At 58.0% G+C, this 14,157-nt stretch overlaps 2 protein-coding genes across 3 annotated transcripts; both read right to left on the bottom strand.

Annotated features, from left to right (window-relative positions):
• Positions 1–834: 834 nt before the first annotated feature.
• Nhlrc4 (NHL repeat containing 4) lies at positions 835–3,325 on the bottom strand. 2 transcript variants are annotated; one of them, XM_076578119.1, is made up of 2 exons: positions 2,722–3,325; positions 835–2,513 (listed from the first exon to the last, which is right to left on the bottom strand). In XM_076578119.1, the coding sequence occupies exon 2, from the start codon at positions 1,929–1,931 to the stop codon at positions 1,290–1,292; it is 642 nt and encodes a 213-aa protein (XP_076434234.1). In that variant the 5' UTR covers positions 1,932–2,513; positions 2,722–3,325; the 3' UTR covers positions 835–1,289. The 2 variants fall into 2 exon arrangements, with proteins under 2 accessions (XP_076434234.1, XP_006978892.2); XM_006978830.4 differs by having other exon boundaries at positions 835–2,312.
• A 799-nt stretch (positions 3,326–4,124) lies between these two features.
• On the bottom strand, positions 4,125–9,576 carry Prr35 (proline rich 35). The gene is made up of 3 exons (XM_015997574.3): positions 8,701–9,576; positions 5,218–6,329; positions 4,125–4,966 (listed from the first exon to the last, which is right to left on the bottom strand). The coding sequence occupies exons 2-3, from the start codon at positions 6,288–6,290 to the stop codon at positions 4,321–4,323; spliced, it is 1,719 nt and encodes a 572-aa protein (XP_015853060.1). The 5' UTR covers positions 6,291–6,329; positions 8,701–9,576; the 3' UTR covers positions 4,125–4,320.
• Between the last annotated feature and the right edge of the window lie 4,581 nt (positions 9,577–14,157).

Here is a 14,157-nt window from a genome sequence, read left to right as displayed (position 1 = left end):
ATATTTGGGCCGCTTAGTCCGAGAACAATATCCCTAAAAACGCAGCAACTGTTTATTGAGCGTTTACTTACACTCAAAGATCTTACATTGTCCATTAATCCCCTACAACATAATGATCAAGGCATATTGGGATAACTTGGAGGGGGCGACAAGTGTGGTGTTATAAACCAGAGATCTCAATGTCCAGATGACAGGCTGATTGCCGTCCCATACCCTGAAGGGGCGGACTGAAACCCGGATTCTCACTGAGTACACACACACACACACACACACACACACACACACACACACACACACACACACCGCGCGCAATTCTCACTGAGTACACACACACACACACACACACACACACACACACACACACCGCGCGCAATTCTCACTGAGTACACACACGCACGCACACACACACACACACACACACACACACACACACACACACCGCGCGCGCGCGCGCTCCCCTCCCCTTCCAGATCTCATTTGTAACATGGGAGGAAAGGCCAACATTTTCCTGTCTTGAATGGAAGAGTATGAAAGAAAGGATTGTGCCACCCGGTACCCGACCCAAGAGCTCCAGAGTGGTTTGGACCCGGATTGCAGGAGAAACTGAAGACCTCTTTCAAAATGGGATATGTACAGGAGAAGACCTGGAGACCCAACCCTTGCCATGTGTTTCTTCCAGGACACTTCCAGGGTTTGTCCCTCTCATGTGTCTACCCCTTACCTCTGTTAGGCCCAGAGTTGCTGCTGGAGGCTCAAGAATGGGGATGTCTCTGAGGCTCCGGGCTGGGGCACTAAGAGACCACACCCTTGCCCCAAGCTGCCCAGCCCTGCTAGCCACACCCTCCCTCCCTCCCTGCCTGCCTGCCTCTGATTAGGATGTTAGGGTTGGGGCACCTGGCAGGAGATGTTGCCTGGCTATGCACTGTCGGATGGGCTCAGCACCCAGGATCTGCAGCTTCAAGTGTCACCTGAAAGCTCAGGACTCCTGAGACCCAAGCTAGCACAGCTAAGGACTGGGTGGCCTTTGGGGGTTGGGGGCATGAAGGGCCAGGGGCATACTGAACAGGGATATGGAGATGGCCTAGTTTAGAGCCTCATGGGGAGGTGGTATTCATGGCTGCCGAGTAGACAGGAGCACTTACTTACCAAGAGGAAATCAGAAGGCCAGCTAAGGCCAGGTGTGAAAGCAGGCTCAGCATCCCCCAAGGAGCCACCAAACTTCCAGGATAGTACAAAGGACTCAGGGCTGGCCAGTCATAGCAAGGGGCTGTTCTCCCCAGAGCCTACCCTCAGGCCATCGCTCCAAGATACTGGTACACCTTGATGCAGTTATCCCCTGCATCTGCCACCACCAATTGGCCCTGGGGAGCACAGGCCATACCCAAGGGCCTCTCCAGTCCCTCCAACTGCAAGCAGATGGGTGGCCCAACCCGGGGAAACAGGGTTACCTGGTGCTTCTGCTCATCAGCCACAAGAATGCTACCCTCGGAGTCAGAGCACACACCGGCTGGATGGCCAAAGCTATGCCCAGTCAAGGTTCCCAGGGAGCCCAGACGCTGGTGGGCACTGCCAAACAGCTGCACATCCCCAAACTCTTCACTCACAGCAAGGCCCCCATCAGGCCCTGGACCTACCCAACAGGGGCCCTCCAGACCTAGCATAGAGGCTGGAGCCAGGGTCTCCCAAGTTGGTCCCAACATGAAGCTGTGCACAGTTCCAGGCAAGTAGTCTGTCACCAGGAAGTGGCCAAAGGCATCCACAGCCAGCCCTCGGGGGGACAAGAATGTGCCTACAGTCACCCAGCGGCCCTGGGGTTCCCGGGAAGTGTACTGAAGAGCAGACACGGCCCCATGGATGAGGTCACTGACCACCACAAGTCCTGAAGCTGTCACAGCTACATCCTCTGGAACAAAGGCTCCGGTTCTAGGCATGCAGCAGGATAGTTGACAAATGGAACGTCCCTCCAGATCCAGCACATGGACACAGGATGCAGCGCCAGCCGTCAAGAAGAGCAGGCCATCTGGGGAGCAGTGCAGGCCTCGGGGGGCCCCTGCAGCCCCCGCTGGCACCACGATTTGCCCCAGCAGCCGGGGCTGCCAGGAGCAACTGGCCTCTCTTTGTTGGTCCAGCCTGAGATCAAGCAGGGCCTGGGATGTAGGTGGCTGGAGGTAGGGGTGGCCTAGGAGGTCAAGGGGTCAGGACAGATTGGAGGCCAAGGGCAGCAAGTCAGTCAGTCTCAGCTTCTCTGCAGCTACAGATGTGCCGATGGTGGCTGATGGGTGCTGGTGCCCTCCTATGGTACCGGTGAAGAACTGTGGGGAGGTGGAGGGTAAGGGCTGAGCTGTATTCATGCTCAGTTCCTCCTACTTCTGAGTGCTCACCTGGTCCCCAAGCCCAGCAGCCAGGCACACAGGTGTCAAGGTGTCTGCAACAGTGGTCAGAGAGAGACTACCCGCTCCAGAAGGTCAAAGGTTTCCTCTAAGGCCCGAATCACAGACATAGCTGTGTCCTAGCTTGGGAGGGAGGGTGAGGGGAGACAGTAAGCAGCATTTCTCAAACTCACCAGCCCTGGGACTCCTCCTTCACAGGGATGGCCTACGCTCCAGTTAGTGTCCCTGTCTCCCACCCACAGCCCCTCTGTTTGACCAGAGAGACAGCCAAACCCCAGCCCGCTCAGGGCTCTCCACCTGCCCCTTGCACAGAGACCAGGATATCCCTTACCGAGGGCCAGGCTGCTGCTCTGGCCTCAGGACTTTATTCACGCTTCTGTTGTTGGAGACAGCCCGGGTGTGTGTGTGTGGAGTCGGGGCAGAGTAGGGGAGGAGTCACCGGACAAGTCCCCTGCAGGGACAAGTTGAGCAAGGAGGCAGGGAGGGGCTGTTTGCTGAGTCCCTGGCCTCCAGGCTTGTACCCTCCTGCTAGGGTCTTCCTCTGGGCCTCACCCTTACCCTGGACACTTCCTACTGCCCCCTCAGAGCTGAATGTCTCCCAGACAAGCCTGCCCTCTCCAGAAGGTACCTATAGCCCTCAACAACTATAGGCCACCCCTCCAGGCAGGACATTTGCATCAGGACCAAACCTTGGTCACCATCTTGCCACCGCCACCAGGAGGTCAAGCTAGCCCTATCTCTGTTCCTGTGAAGCTGACGATGTTGCCTCCCAGGATCAGAAACTGGGATGCAGTAGGCTCATGGAGGTGCTGAGAGGAAGTTGCCTCAGATCTAGGACTTGAGGTTCCTTGGACGTCTGTCTCCCCCCAGTAGTTCCCCAGGAAGCCTCCAGGTCAATGGCGTCCAGCTAGCTTTTGTCAGCCTTGGCCTGCAGCTGTACAGCACCCTGGTCTGGTCAGCCAGAACTCCAGCCCCAACACCACCTGTCATGCCTCACAGTGGGGTGGCTACCTGATGCTATCACCAGGTAGATGGTTAATGGAGCAGCTGAAGGTCCTGTTTGGACTGGCCCCAGCCTGGCCAGTCCAGCCCCGGTGAGAACAGTACCTCCTCTGAGGGCAGCTTGTACTTCAGGGCATTCCTGAGTGGGCATGGAGGCTATAGCCCAGCTCCCCAGGGAGAAAAGTAATTTGCTGTGGCTGGGGGGCCCCAGAAGCCCTCCCTGGCTGTCTCCCACCCTGGCCTGTGGAAAGCCAAGCAGGGCTGTACTGGGAGGGAAGCAGTGAGCTGTGAAGGCCACCGATGCCTATCATGGCTGCAGGGGCTGGCGGGGGGCCCAGGAAGGCCACACGGGGTGAGCAGCCTAGAGCCATAGAAGGCAGGAGGCTTTGGCCACCACAGGCAAAGCTGGCATTGGGCTGCTTGGATGGATTCAGACCCAAGGACGAGCAGGGTCCTTGCCCATCCCCAGTGAGCCGAAATAGGCCAGGTCATCCTGACATGTCTGCCTGTCTGCCACCCTTCCCCGAGTCCCCTAATTGAGTGTGTGTGCCCAGCCCACCCCTTGGCTCCAGAGTCTTTGGAAGAACGAAGTCCAGAATGAGGACTTTGAGGCCAAAGGTGACCCCCAGCATGGTGTCCAAGACATTGCTCACTGGGATACTCAGGCTGGGGACGTTTCCATGAGGTGCTTATGCAGGGACAGAAAAGGAAAGAAGCCCAAGCAGGGTGTTTGAAGGTGTTTTCTATTTTAATGTCCACAACTCTGTTCAATAAATAAATCATGACCTTGTTATGTCCATGTGACCCCAGAGATAAACCTCTACCATGAGCTAGTGGGGGGAACGGGGGTATCTGTCCAGAATACATGCACACCGACACTGGACAGGCCCAGACAATGGGGCCCAGGTCAGGGAGATGAGCCCACACATTAAGGTGGCTGTGGACAGACCTCAGCACCTGGGAGGATCTGCAAGCTAGGGGTATCTTTAGGGGTCTGGGAGCTGCCAGCCCCAAGACGGTTACCCCAGCCGCCACCGGGAATTACGTGGTCCTCAGGGGCCTGGAGCGGGAGGACAGGAGGAGGGACACTGGAGTCAGCCTCACACTTGGTCGTATGGCTAGAGAAAGGCTCAAGGACAGGGCCCAGTATGCTGGAGGGCTCAGAGGCCCCCCTTGCCAGCATGGGGCTTGGATCAGGCAGCCCCCAGGACCCTGAAGGTGCCTTAGTTCCCTTGGGAGGCACCCGCTTCACGGAGAGGTCCAGGGGTGTGTCCAGTGGCCGAGCTGCCCGGGCCAGTGCCTGATGGATGTTGAACAGCTCCCGGCGAATCTTGCCAAGCTGCTCCCGGAGAGGTCTAGGGGCCAGGTCCCCAGCCGGTGCCAGCTGCCCCAAGCACTCTTCCACCCTGGCGTAGTCACCAAAGGCCTGGCTCAGGTCCTCTCCCACTGGGCCCGGACTTCCTAGTGCTTGGCCTTGTGACTGCTGCAGAAGATGGACCTCAGGGCCTGGGGCCTCAGGGTTACCTGGCTCCTTGTCCTCAGGCCAGAATATCAGGGAGGTGCCTGTTGGCAGGCTGAGAAGTAGAAGCCAGTCAGAAGGCTATCCTGGCCCCTAAAGTCCCACTAAGTCCCAGCCTATTTCTTCTGCTCTTCTACCCCAGGGAAAAGAAGAGGACCCAGTCTAGAACTGGACATCCAGAAGCAAAGAGAGAAAAAGGACTCTTGGGTATCAGGTCCCTCTGTGGCCCGGAGTCTCTACCCCTAGTTTCCCACTCAGCCCACCCCTGACACCCCCACCCCAAGACCCAGCGCTCCTGATACCCACCTGCTCTGACAGCCAAATTTCGCCAGGTTCGAGGAGGGGGCCTTTGGGAGCTCAGGCAGGCTGCCCAGGGGCAGCCTCTTCTGCTGGTTGCTCTGAGGCACCCGTTCCAGCTCTCCTTCGTGCCCTGGGTCTCTGGACAAGCCAGGAGGCCAAGGTGCCCCCAGCCCCGGCACGGGCACCTTCAGCAGCCCAGGAGCAGCCAGAGCCCCGGGAGGCCCCTTGAGGGGCACAGAGGGCTTGGCAGGGGCAGCCCTGGCTGCTGATTGTCCTAGGCTGTGCTCCAGGAGCAGTGGGTAGTACAAGCGGGGCGCCAGGCCTGGGCGCTCCGGTGTTTGTGGGGCTGGGAAAGCTGCGGGGGGCAGCAAGGGGCTTGTGGAGGCCAGGAAGGGCATGTGGGCTGCGGCAGCCGCCAGTGAGGGCCCCAGGTAGGAGAAGAGGCCTGGGCCAAGAGGGTAGTTGACACCCAGCAAAGACAGGTGGAGGCTCTGGGCTTCAGGGAACTCTCCCTGGGCGGGTGGTGGGTAGCAGGGGGCACTCCTCTCAGAACCTGCTGAAGCCACAGCCCCAAGGGCCTCGCTCATCAGACCACCACCGCTCAGCCTTGGCTTCCATGACTCTGTCAAGAGACTACTGGGGCCTGGACCCTTCCGGATGGCTCTAGCCAGAGGGGGCAGTGACCCCGGGGACTCTTCTGATCCAGGTCTGGGGCCCCTGCCACAACGACGCTGGGAAAGGCTATCAGTGACAATGAGATCCGGCACAGTAGGCTGACTACCAGGGTCTAAGAAGTCTGTGGAGCCGTTGGGGGTGGGCACCCGGGGCCTAGGCGAGGGGGGCGCACGGCGGCATGCCCAGTCAGGAGAGTCTAACAGTAGAGAGAGGGAGTCTTTGCAGAGGCTGTACTTCATGTGGTTATAGAGATGTGACTTCTCCAGGCAGGTGAAGGGACACTGGAAACACTTATAGTTATAGGGTTTGCCCCAGGGCCGTGGAATGTAATGTGGCTTCTTGGGCTTCCTTGACCGTGCCCTTGTCCCAGTGCCCACTCGGCATGAACCTGCCTCTCGAGACATGGCAGCCTGCTAGCAGGCAAGCTTGGGTATCATGGCCACCTGCAGATAGGAGAGATAAGGACCCAATTAACACCAGGCCTTCTCACTCTCTGTTCATCTTCACTAGGGGTCTCTTCATCAGAACTCAAGACACCCCCATTTGCCTTGCCTCAAAGTCTCCTTCATTCTTTTGGGAGGGGATATGGTAGCACTCGCCTGTAATCCCATAATTTGAGAAGCTGAGGCAGGGGGATTTCTGTGAGTTCCAGGCCATCCTGAACTACAGAGAGAGATTCTGTCAAAAAAAAGAAAGAAAGAAGGAAATAAAGAAAGGGAGGAAGAGAGAAAGAAATAAAGAAAGGAAGGAAGGAAGGAAGAAAGAGAAAAAGAAAAAAGAAAATGAAGGTGCCTAGCCATTCTGGCCCAGGCAGACATAAGTAAGTTTGTAATATAAGGATGGTCTAAGGAGGACCCAGAAATTGTGCTAAGAAAATATTCATTGTTTTTCTGAATTTAAGCTTAACTGGGTGTCTTGTATTTTATTTAGCAAGTGACCCTGTACAAATCCCCACTTCTGGGGCCAAGATGGCCCCGCAGGCCAGTTGCTGGGATAACCGGTCCCATTAAGTCTCTGTTCTTTGCACCAGGCAGGTACCCACTGAGCATTTGGTAAGAGAATGAAAGCAGCCGTGTGTGACCAGAGGCACCAGTCTGATGGCCCTCTAGAGACACCTGCCCCTGCCAGAAAGAGAAGCAAAGACCGAGATTAGAAGCCCCCAGAAACTTTGAGATCTGACTAACACTACATGTGCAAATGTGTGTGTGAGTGTATGTATGCATGGCCAAGCCAGCTAACAGAGTGTCAAGTGGACACTGGAGGTCCCTCAGGGGGGTCAGCCACACATGAGGTCCCCCAACCCAGGCTGGGGGGAGTGGATGTCACAGCACGGCCTCATGGCACAGCCACCTGCTCAGCCCGGCTCCATCTGGGTGGCTTCAGGCAGGTCAGTGACTGAGCCTGCAGTGACCGCACTCAGCCAAGACCCTCGTCCCCCCACGCCCTGCACACTGGCTCAGAAGCCTCTCTCCACTCCATCTGGGCCACCACCTGGGTTGTCCGCTACCCCAGTGCTTGTGCACGGTGCGTGTGCACATGGGCTTTGGGTGTGTGCATACAAGCGTGCAAGATTCCCAAGGAATCCTTGCTCTATGCCTGGAGGAACAACTCCTGCTTGGCTGAGCTAACCGGCACAGGGTGTGCCACCAAGGGCACACACATTCATACCACTTCCCACTTGGAATGGATACGGCTGTTCACAAGGGTATACCCACATTACAGACTATGCCGGAAGACACATGCAGACATGGCTGTGACTCACACTTGGTCAGAGAATCATCATAGATGCAGACACACATGAGCCTCATGATTTGAACAGCAGGGTTGGGAGGAGAAAGCAAGAACTCCGCTTTCTTGCATACTGGCCATTGCACTTTGCCCATGGTAGATATTCACCTTTAGTCTCACCAAAGATCAGGCTGGCACCTCTTAGCTGGGCAGTTAGAAGGGTGAAAAGCACTGCATATCAAAAGGCTTGGGACCATACAGGAGGGTCCACGTGGCCAGGCTGGGCTCTGGAGATGGGGCCAACCCAGGCTGAGAGAGAGACTCTTAGGTTGGGAGGTGGATGCTGGCTCAGAAAAGGGTCAGGGGCTCCCTGAGGGGTTGCAGACCCAGCCTGGACTTCGCATGTACAGAGGAGGCAGCCTCTTCTCCTGCCTGCATCCCCCCTCCCGCCCCCCACAAGATGTGATGACAGATAGGCATGTGTGCTCAGGCAACAGAGGCGTCTGTGCGGGGGCCATCGATCACCCAGCCCTGGGAGCCACACAGCTGTGCTGATTGGTGCTACCGCTCAACCCACCTCCCAGCCCGGACTCGAGGGTCCTCCTGGGGCCTTGGACCCAGGGTTGGGGCTCCTCCTGTGTTTCCCTCCAGACTAGGCACCGAGGTGCTGACCTCTCCAAGACCCACAGGATGCTGCTGGGCACTGGTCCACTACAGTGCACATCCCTACACCACACATACACAAAGGCACACTCATCCTGCCGCCACCCAGTCCCAGCCCCAACTTACAACCTGGCATGTGCTCCCAGACACTCTGGCTGCGTGCCTGGTCAGGAGAACTAATAGCTGGAGGGGCCAGCCCACCCATTCATTAAGCCTCTTGGGATTCAGTACCCTACAGGGACGGGCACAGGAGCTGAGGTGGACAGCTGGGACCCTACAACCTTTCTTTTGCCTCCCCGCTGCGGGCACCGCCCCGATGATCCCTCAAGGTGCTGGGATCACAAGCAGTTCCTTCCACGCATTCCGCATTCCGTCAGGAGCCTGAGCCCCAACTTCATTTGAAGTGCCGCCCGTCTGCCTTACCGCGTCTGCCGAACCGATCCTATGGCGTCTGCCAAGTGTGCGCCAGGCCCCGTGGAGGGACAAACTTCCCACTTGCGGACACCACAGGGTAACTGAGGTCCAGAGCTGGAAGCGGTAGCGAATCCGTGATGCCGCCGCCGCCGCCTTCCGCGTCCCCCGACGCCGTCTCACAGGCGCCCACCAAAGTTGGCAGCGAAGCGCGTGCGCCACTGCGCGAGCTCCCAAACGCAGCGACCTCCGACCAGGCTGGGCAAGGGAGGCGGGACAGCCTCAGCCGCAGACGGCTCCCACCTCCTTGCACGCCGCCCGGTACACTCAGTGGACGCGCTGGGACCGCTCCTGGAGGGAGCGAGGCCGGACACGCCACGGTGCTACAAGAGCTTGGAGTGGCGCGCAGGTGCGGGCCGAGTGAGGGGCTCCTGGCACCGTCCCCGCCCCCGACGCCTGCAGGCTGCCGCGGGGGTGCGCAGAGGCAGCCAAGTCTCCCGGGTCCCCGCAGCGGCAAGAGGGGGCGTCAGCACACATCCGTCAGGGTTCTGGCCCCTGACAGGCGCCTGTCCACCCAAACCAGGGCCTGGGGGCTGAACCCTAGGATAGGGGGCCTCCAGAGCGGACCAGGAGGAGCCGAGCCCAGAGCTCAGGCGGTGGAACCTATGGGTCCTTGCCAGCTTCCCCTGGGCAAGCCAGAGCGCCTGTGTCGTTCCTTTACTCCAAACACGAGGCGCCTCTCACGCCCCTTGCTCTGCCGGCTAATGGTCACTATGCACTAACACCCCCCACCCCTGGATTCATCATGCCACTCCCAGCCCTCACTCTCCACTTCCTAGGAGGTTCCTCCCTGCTTCGGGACACATCCAGTGCCTGTGCCCACTGTCTGAAGGACTTCATCCCCTCTGGTGGCTTTTCCTGGAAGGACTGTGATGTGACAAAGGACCCAGGAGGGTTTGGAATGCCCAGAACACTATATAGAGGCTGGAACTTCCTTCCCTTTAATGTCTTCGTGGCCAGAGCTGCTCCTGGGTTGTCAAAACTTAACATCTGGGGTCACACTTCCTAGCCAGGTCCCAGGGAAATTTGCCTAACTGGTGAGTTCCAGAGGTGCATGTGGGCAGTGAGCATGGCATGGACAGGGACAGATTCTCTCTCTCTCTCTCTCTCTCTCTCTCTCTCTCTCTCTCTCTCTCTGGAGTCCGCCTGTGAGTGGGGAGGACACCTTAGCCCAGAGGTGTGCTGCACGGCATTTCAAGCATGAAAGGGTGTTTGCTATCCCAGGCCTGTGCTGCGGAGGCCCAGAGGTCAAGAGACTCTTGGGAACCCAGGACCCAGCTACTGGCTCCTGAGATCTCTCCAGTTCAGATCTTGTGGAAGAAGGGAAATCTCTCTAGTGACTTTGGGTCACTACCCAGGGGTGGAGGGCACCAAGGGTTCGGTACTTCTGGTCCCATGAACCTGGACTTGGTTCCCATGTCTGTGTGGCAGACATAATGGCCAGGGCCCAGCTGTTGGCCAAAGTTCAAGGGTTACTGGTCAAGGAGCAGGGCCTGCCCAGTCTAGTTTCCTCCTGTCTCCATGCCACCTTCCTTGCAAGCAGCCCACCCCCAACTGCGGGACATCCAGAGCTGGAAGTGGTGCTATGGACCATACAGCATTCTCCTTTCTGCCTGCCTGGCCCAGCTAACCATCTGACCATGCAGGTGGCCTGGGGCTGGGAGACAGCTTGAGCGGCCAACGTGCCAGGAGTCCTGGGGCCAGGAGTCCAGCTTCTCATGGGCACTAACTAGCGACGATGGCAGACTCAAGTCACTCTGAGACAAGGGGAGTGGGGACACTAGGCATGAGCCCCTTATTCTCAAGAACAGCTCTGTACTCTCTAGCCATGCCCTTTCTGGGAATTATGGAACAGCCTCTGTCTGGTAACACCAGGGATGGGCTGGAGGGTGCTGTCACTGTCACCAGGGAAGGCCTGGCTTCAGCATGCAGGGAGCAAAACCTGCTGCAGCTCAGTGAACCTGTGGTCTGCAGGAGAAACCCAGAGACATGCCATGTAGTATCGCAGGTATGAGATTGGTAGCCCTAGGGGTGATCACTGCCTAGGCCAGCTCTATGGAGGCACAGAGAAGGGAGATGGACAGAATATGCTGATGTCCAGAATGGGAAAAGCCCGAGGGAACCTGAGGGGCCCACATGCCCATATCACCTTAAATGAGCCTTTTCAGAAATTTGGGTGAGAGGGGAAGGAGAAACCACATCTAAAAATGACCCTAAGGGTTTCTATCACCTGGACATATTTCCGTGCTTCCTAGAAGGGAAACAAGCCCTGGACTTGCTCATGGAGATCTGGAGGGCTTCGTGTGCCTGACAGTCCCCAACTTTCTGCCCAAGGGGCTCTCAGGCACATCCAGGCTCTCATGATTTCCCCTTCCTCTCCTGCCTTGGATTATGCCTCTTCTGGGGCTTTCCACTCATTCCTGTAGGAATGGGGGACCATGAGCTGTAGGAAATGGCCCCACTTCCTGACGGTGGCTGAGACCCCATAGCTTTGTGTTTGGGCTTGTCACCCTGAGCCCGAGACCCTGCCCACACTGCCCCTGAGCGGCAGCTCCTTCTTCTCTAGAGAGAGCCTCCAGTCTTAGCGTCAAGCCCTAATAGGGTCCTTCACTAGGACAGGGGCCTGGTGGTCTTTCCTGGTGTAGGGCATGCCTTTACCCTCAGCTGGAGGCTTATTTCAGCCATTAACCTTCCCTTCTTGATCTGCCCATGGCTGCCCACCTGTCACCTCCATTAGCATTGGCCCTGTGTGTGTTGGGGGCTCGTGAGCCGGGCGAAGTTCCTGGACTCTGCACTGTCTCATTCCCTCAGGGTTACAGCCCTCACCAAGACAGGGAGGGGCTGTCTGGTACTCCACCGTGGGCAGAGGGGCAGAGGCTAGAGCCAAACAGGGTCTAAAGCCCCCACACAGAGGGACTCCATGGAGCGACAGCAATACCGAAGCCCTGGAGTGCCGCACAGGATACTTGGCCGTGGCTCATTTTGCACCTTATGAGTACAGGACACGTGGCAGCATCCAGAGTCCACGTGAAATCCCTGGTCCAGAAAGGAAGAGACACCCTTGGGGGTTCACCTTCTTTGCACATTCAAAGTGTCCTTGGGGACTGTAGGCTAGTGGGGGAGCAGACTGAGGGCTTGACTGCAGAGATAGGATCGTGCCTGAAGCGCTGTACCAGCTGGAGGGTGCAGGTCTTGATGGCCCCGGGGAGCCACAGTGGATACACAGTATAGGAAGGGAGGTAACAGGACCTGGTGGCTGCACAGGGAAAACCTAGGCTCAGGAGATCAGGACACTGGTGGAGCCCATAGTGGTGGTGTGCAGGAGTCTGAGGGATGACGTTCCTGGGATCTGAGTGGTCCATTCCTGGACATGCTGGGTTACCCACCAACCTGGGGCAGGAAAGGGCTGCCGCTGTATGCCAGGCAGCTGGATGGATGAGACTCCAGTGATCCCTGGAGGGTCTGAGCCGGCTGCTGTCTGTGTGTGGGTGGTGGTGGTATTTGTAAACTCCCTTTCATGGGAACATTCCAGCTGGACAGGGGCCTCTTCCTTTAGAGGGAGCAGCCGGCCTGTCCAGGTGGGTGGGACAAACTCAGGCTGCCCAAGCCCCCACCCCGTCTCTGAGCCTGGCACTGGTTGAGCAGTGCCTGGGGCCGACAGCAGCCATATGTTGGGAAGTGGAGCTGTGTGCGTTGCTCTGCGGCCCCCGGGGCCAGCCTTCCTGGGCCTGTCACAGATGATTTTCCCTGCCTGAATGGCAGGCAGGATGGCGGGTGGGGCAGTGGGGGCCTGTGAGCTGGCCCTATCTCCAGGCCTTCCACTGCCCTCAACACCAGGGATTGCCACTCTTGGAGTAATCCAAAGGCTGGGCCTCAGCTTTGAAGCCCCTAGAATTTCACCGAATAAACCCTGTGGTGGGCACCCCTTTTGGCTCCAAGTTGGGGTTCAGGAGAAGATTCCTGGTTGGTCACCCGGGAGGGACCTCCTGCTTGGCTGTGGGTGGTGGCCAGGGGTCCACACCAGGCTGCTGTGTGCCCCGGGCAGGTGGAAGAAGGCCGGGAGCTGCAGCCCTGTCAGCCCAGCGCCCAGAGCTGTGCACAGGGAGGCAGGGAGGCCATGGCTAATTTGTACACTAAGTGCTTCTGACAGGGATGCCTCACAAGTGAGAACATGCCACTGCCCGCCCTGGGAAGGCCGTAATGGCTAGCGATGAAGACGGTGGGCCCAGGAGAAAGAGCCATGGGGACACAGGACCAACAGGGACCAGGAATTTGGGGAAGCCAGGAACATGTTGACAGCTATCGGAAAATTAGGATTTAGGAAGAAATACGGAAGAGCTGTGAGAAGTGAGGACGAGATGGACAGAGACAAGGGGGCAGAGCCCTTTACAACTCTCATGTCCACTGTTCCCGTGATGAGTCCTGTTGCTCGTGGGCTTTGTGACCTCCTGCTCGTGACAATCCACCCCAGTCTAGCCTAGCATGTTGACGCTATGATGTTAGGTCTATTGCTTTGACTAGTCTGCCCATCCCCCTCCTCCAGGCCTTTTGAGGAGCCCTAGCCCCCTCCCAATACTAACCAAAGAGTTTTGCTTATGTATACAACTCCCCTCTGAATACCCCCTTGGTTCCCCTCCCCCATATGCCGGAGTCCACAGAGAAGGTGTTTGCTGGGACCAACCAGAGTGGGTGAGCATGCAGCCACTGGACCTCCATCTTGCCCCGACACCAGAGTCCTGTTTTGAGTCTTTCTGGGGCTGGAGCTGCAGAGGCCAGTGTGGTGGGTGCCAGGTAGAGTAGGGAAGAAGAAAGAGGAACTGATCTTTAGCTGGCAAAGGTGCCCAGAGCTGGCTCCTGCCACAAGTATGCATAGGTGCAAGTCTTGCCCCTCCACTGGAGGAGAAGGTCCAGCCTGGTGCGCAGCCGCATCGGGGCAGGGAAGGCGCTGTGGGCGGCGAGGTGAGATGTGTTGTGGCAGCTGCCCCGCTGCCCGAGGCCCGCCTGGAGCGAACACTGCTGGTGGCTTTAATTGCTTTCACATTCGATGGGCTGGCCTGTGACAGGCCTCTTACGCGGTGCTCTCCGGCCGTGAACCCCCAGCCCCCGCTTGCCCAGGGGCATCCTCTAGCTCCTGAAGGGGCCTGGGCTGCTGGCCAGAGATGGGCTGAGCGGCTTAGCGTCACCTGTGATAGGAGATGGGCCCAGTCTGCACCGAGCTGGGAGGGGCCACAGCACAGCAGCCAAGAAGAGAGCAGCAGCTACAGTCCCACTCACCCTCTGGCTCCATCTGCTCCTTCTTGGTGACTGATGGATTCCGACAGCCTTCATCCCTCCCAGTGCAGGAAGGGAAAAAACACTTGCACACATGTTGTCCTGCCCACCATGTTGGTCCTACCTGGTTGCGGGCTA

Source organism: Peromyscus maniculatus, chromosome 8, assembly GCF_049852395.1.
Source record: "Peromyscus maniculatus bairdii isolate BWxNUB_F1_BW_parent chromosome 8, HU_Pman_BW_mat_3.1, whole genome shotgun sequence".
Taxonomy (NCBI): Eukaryota; Metazoa; Chordata; class Mammalia; order Rodentia; family Cricetidae; genus Peromyscus; species Peromyscus maniculatus.
The sequence above is the reverse complement of the archived record's forward strand: the minus strand, read 5'-3'. Positions and strand labels throughout refer to the sequence as shown.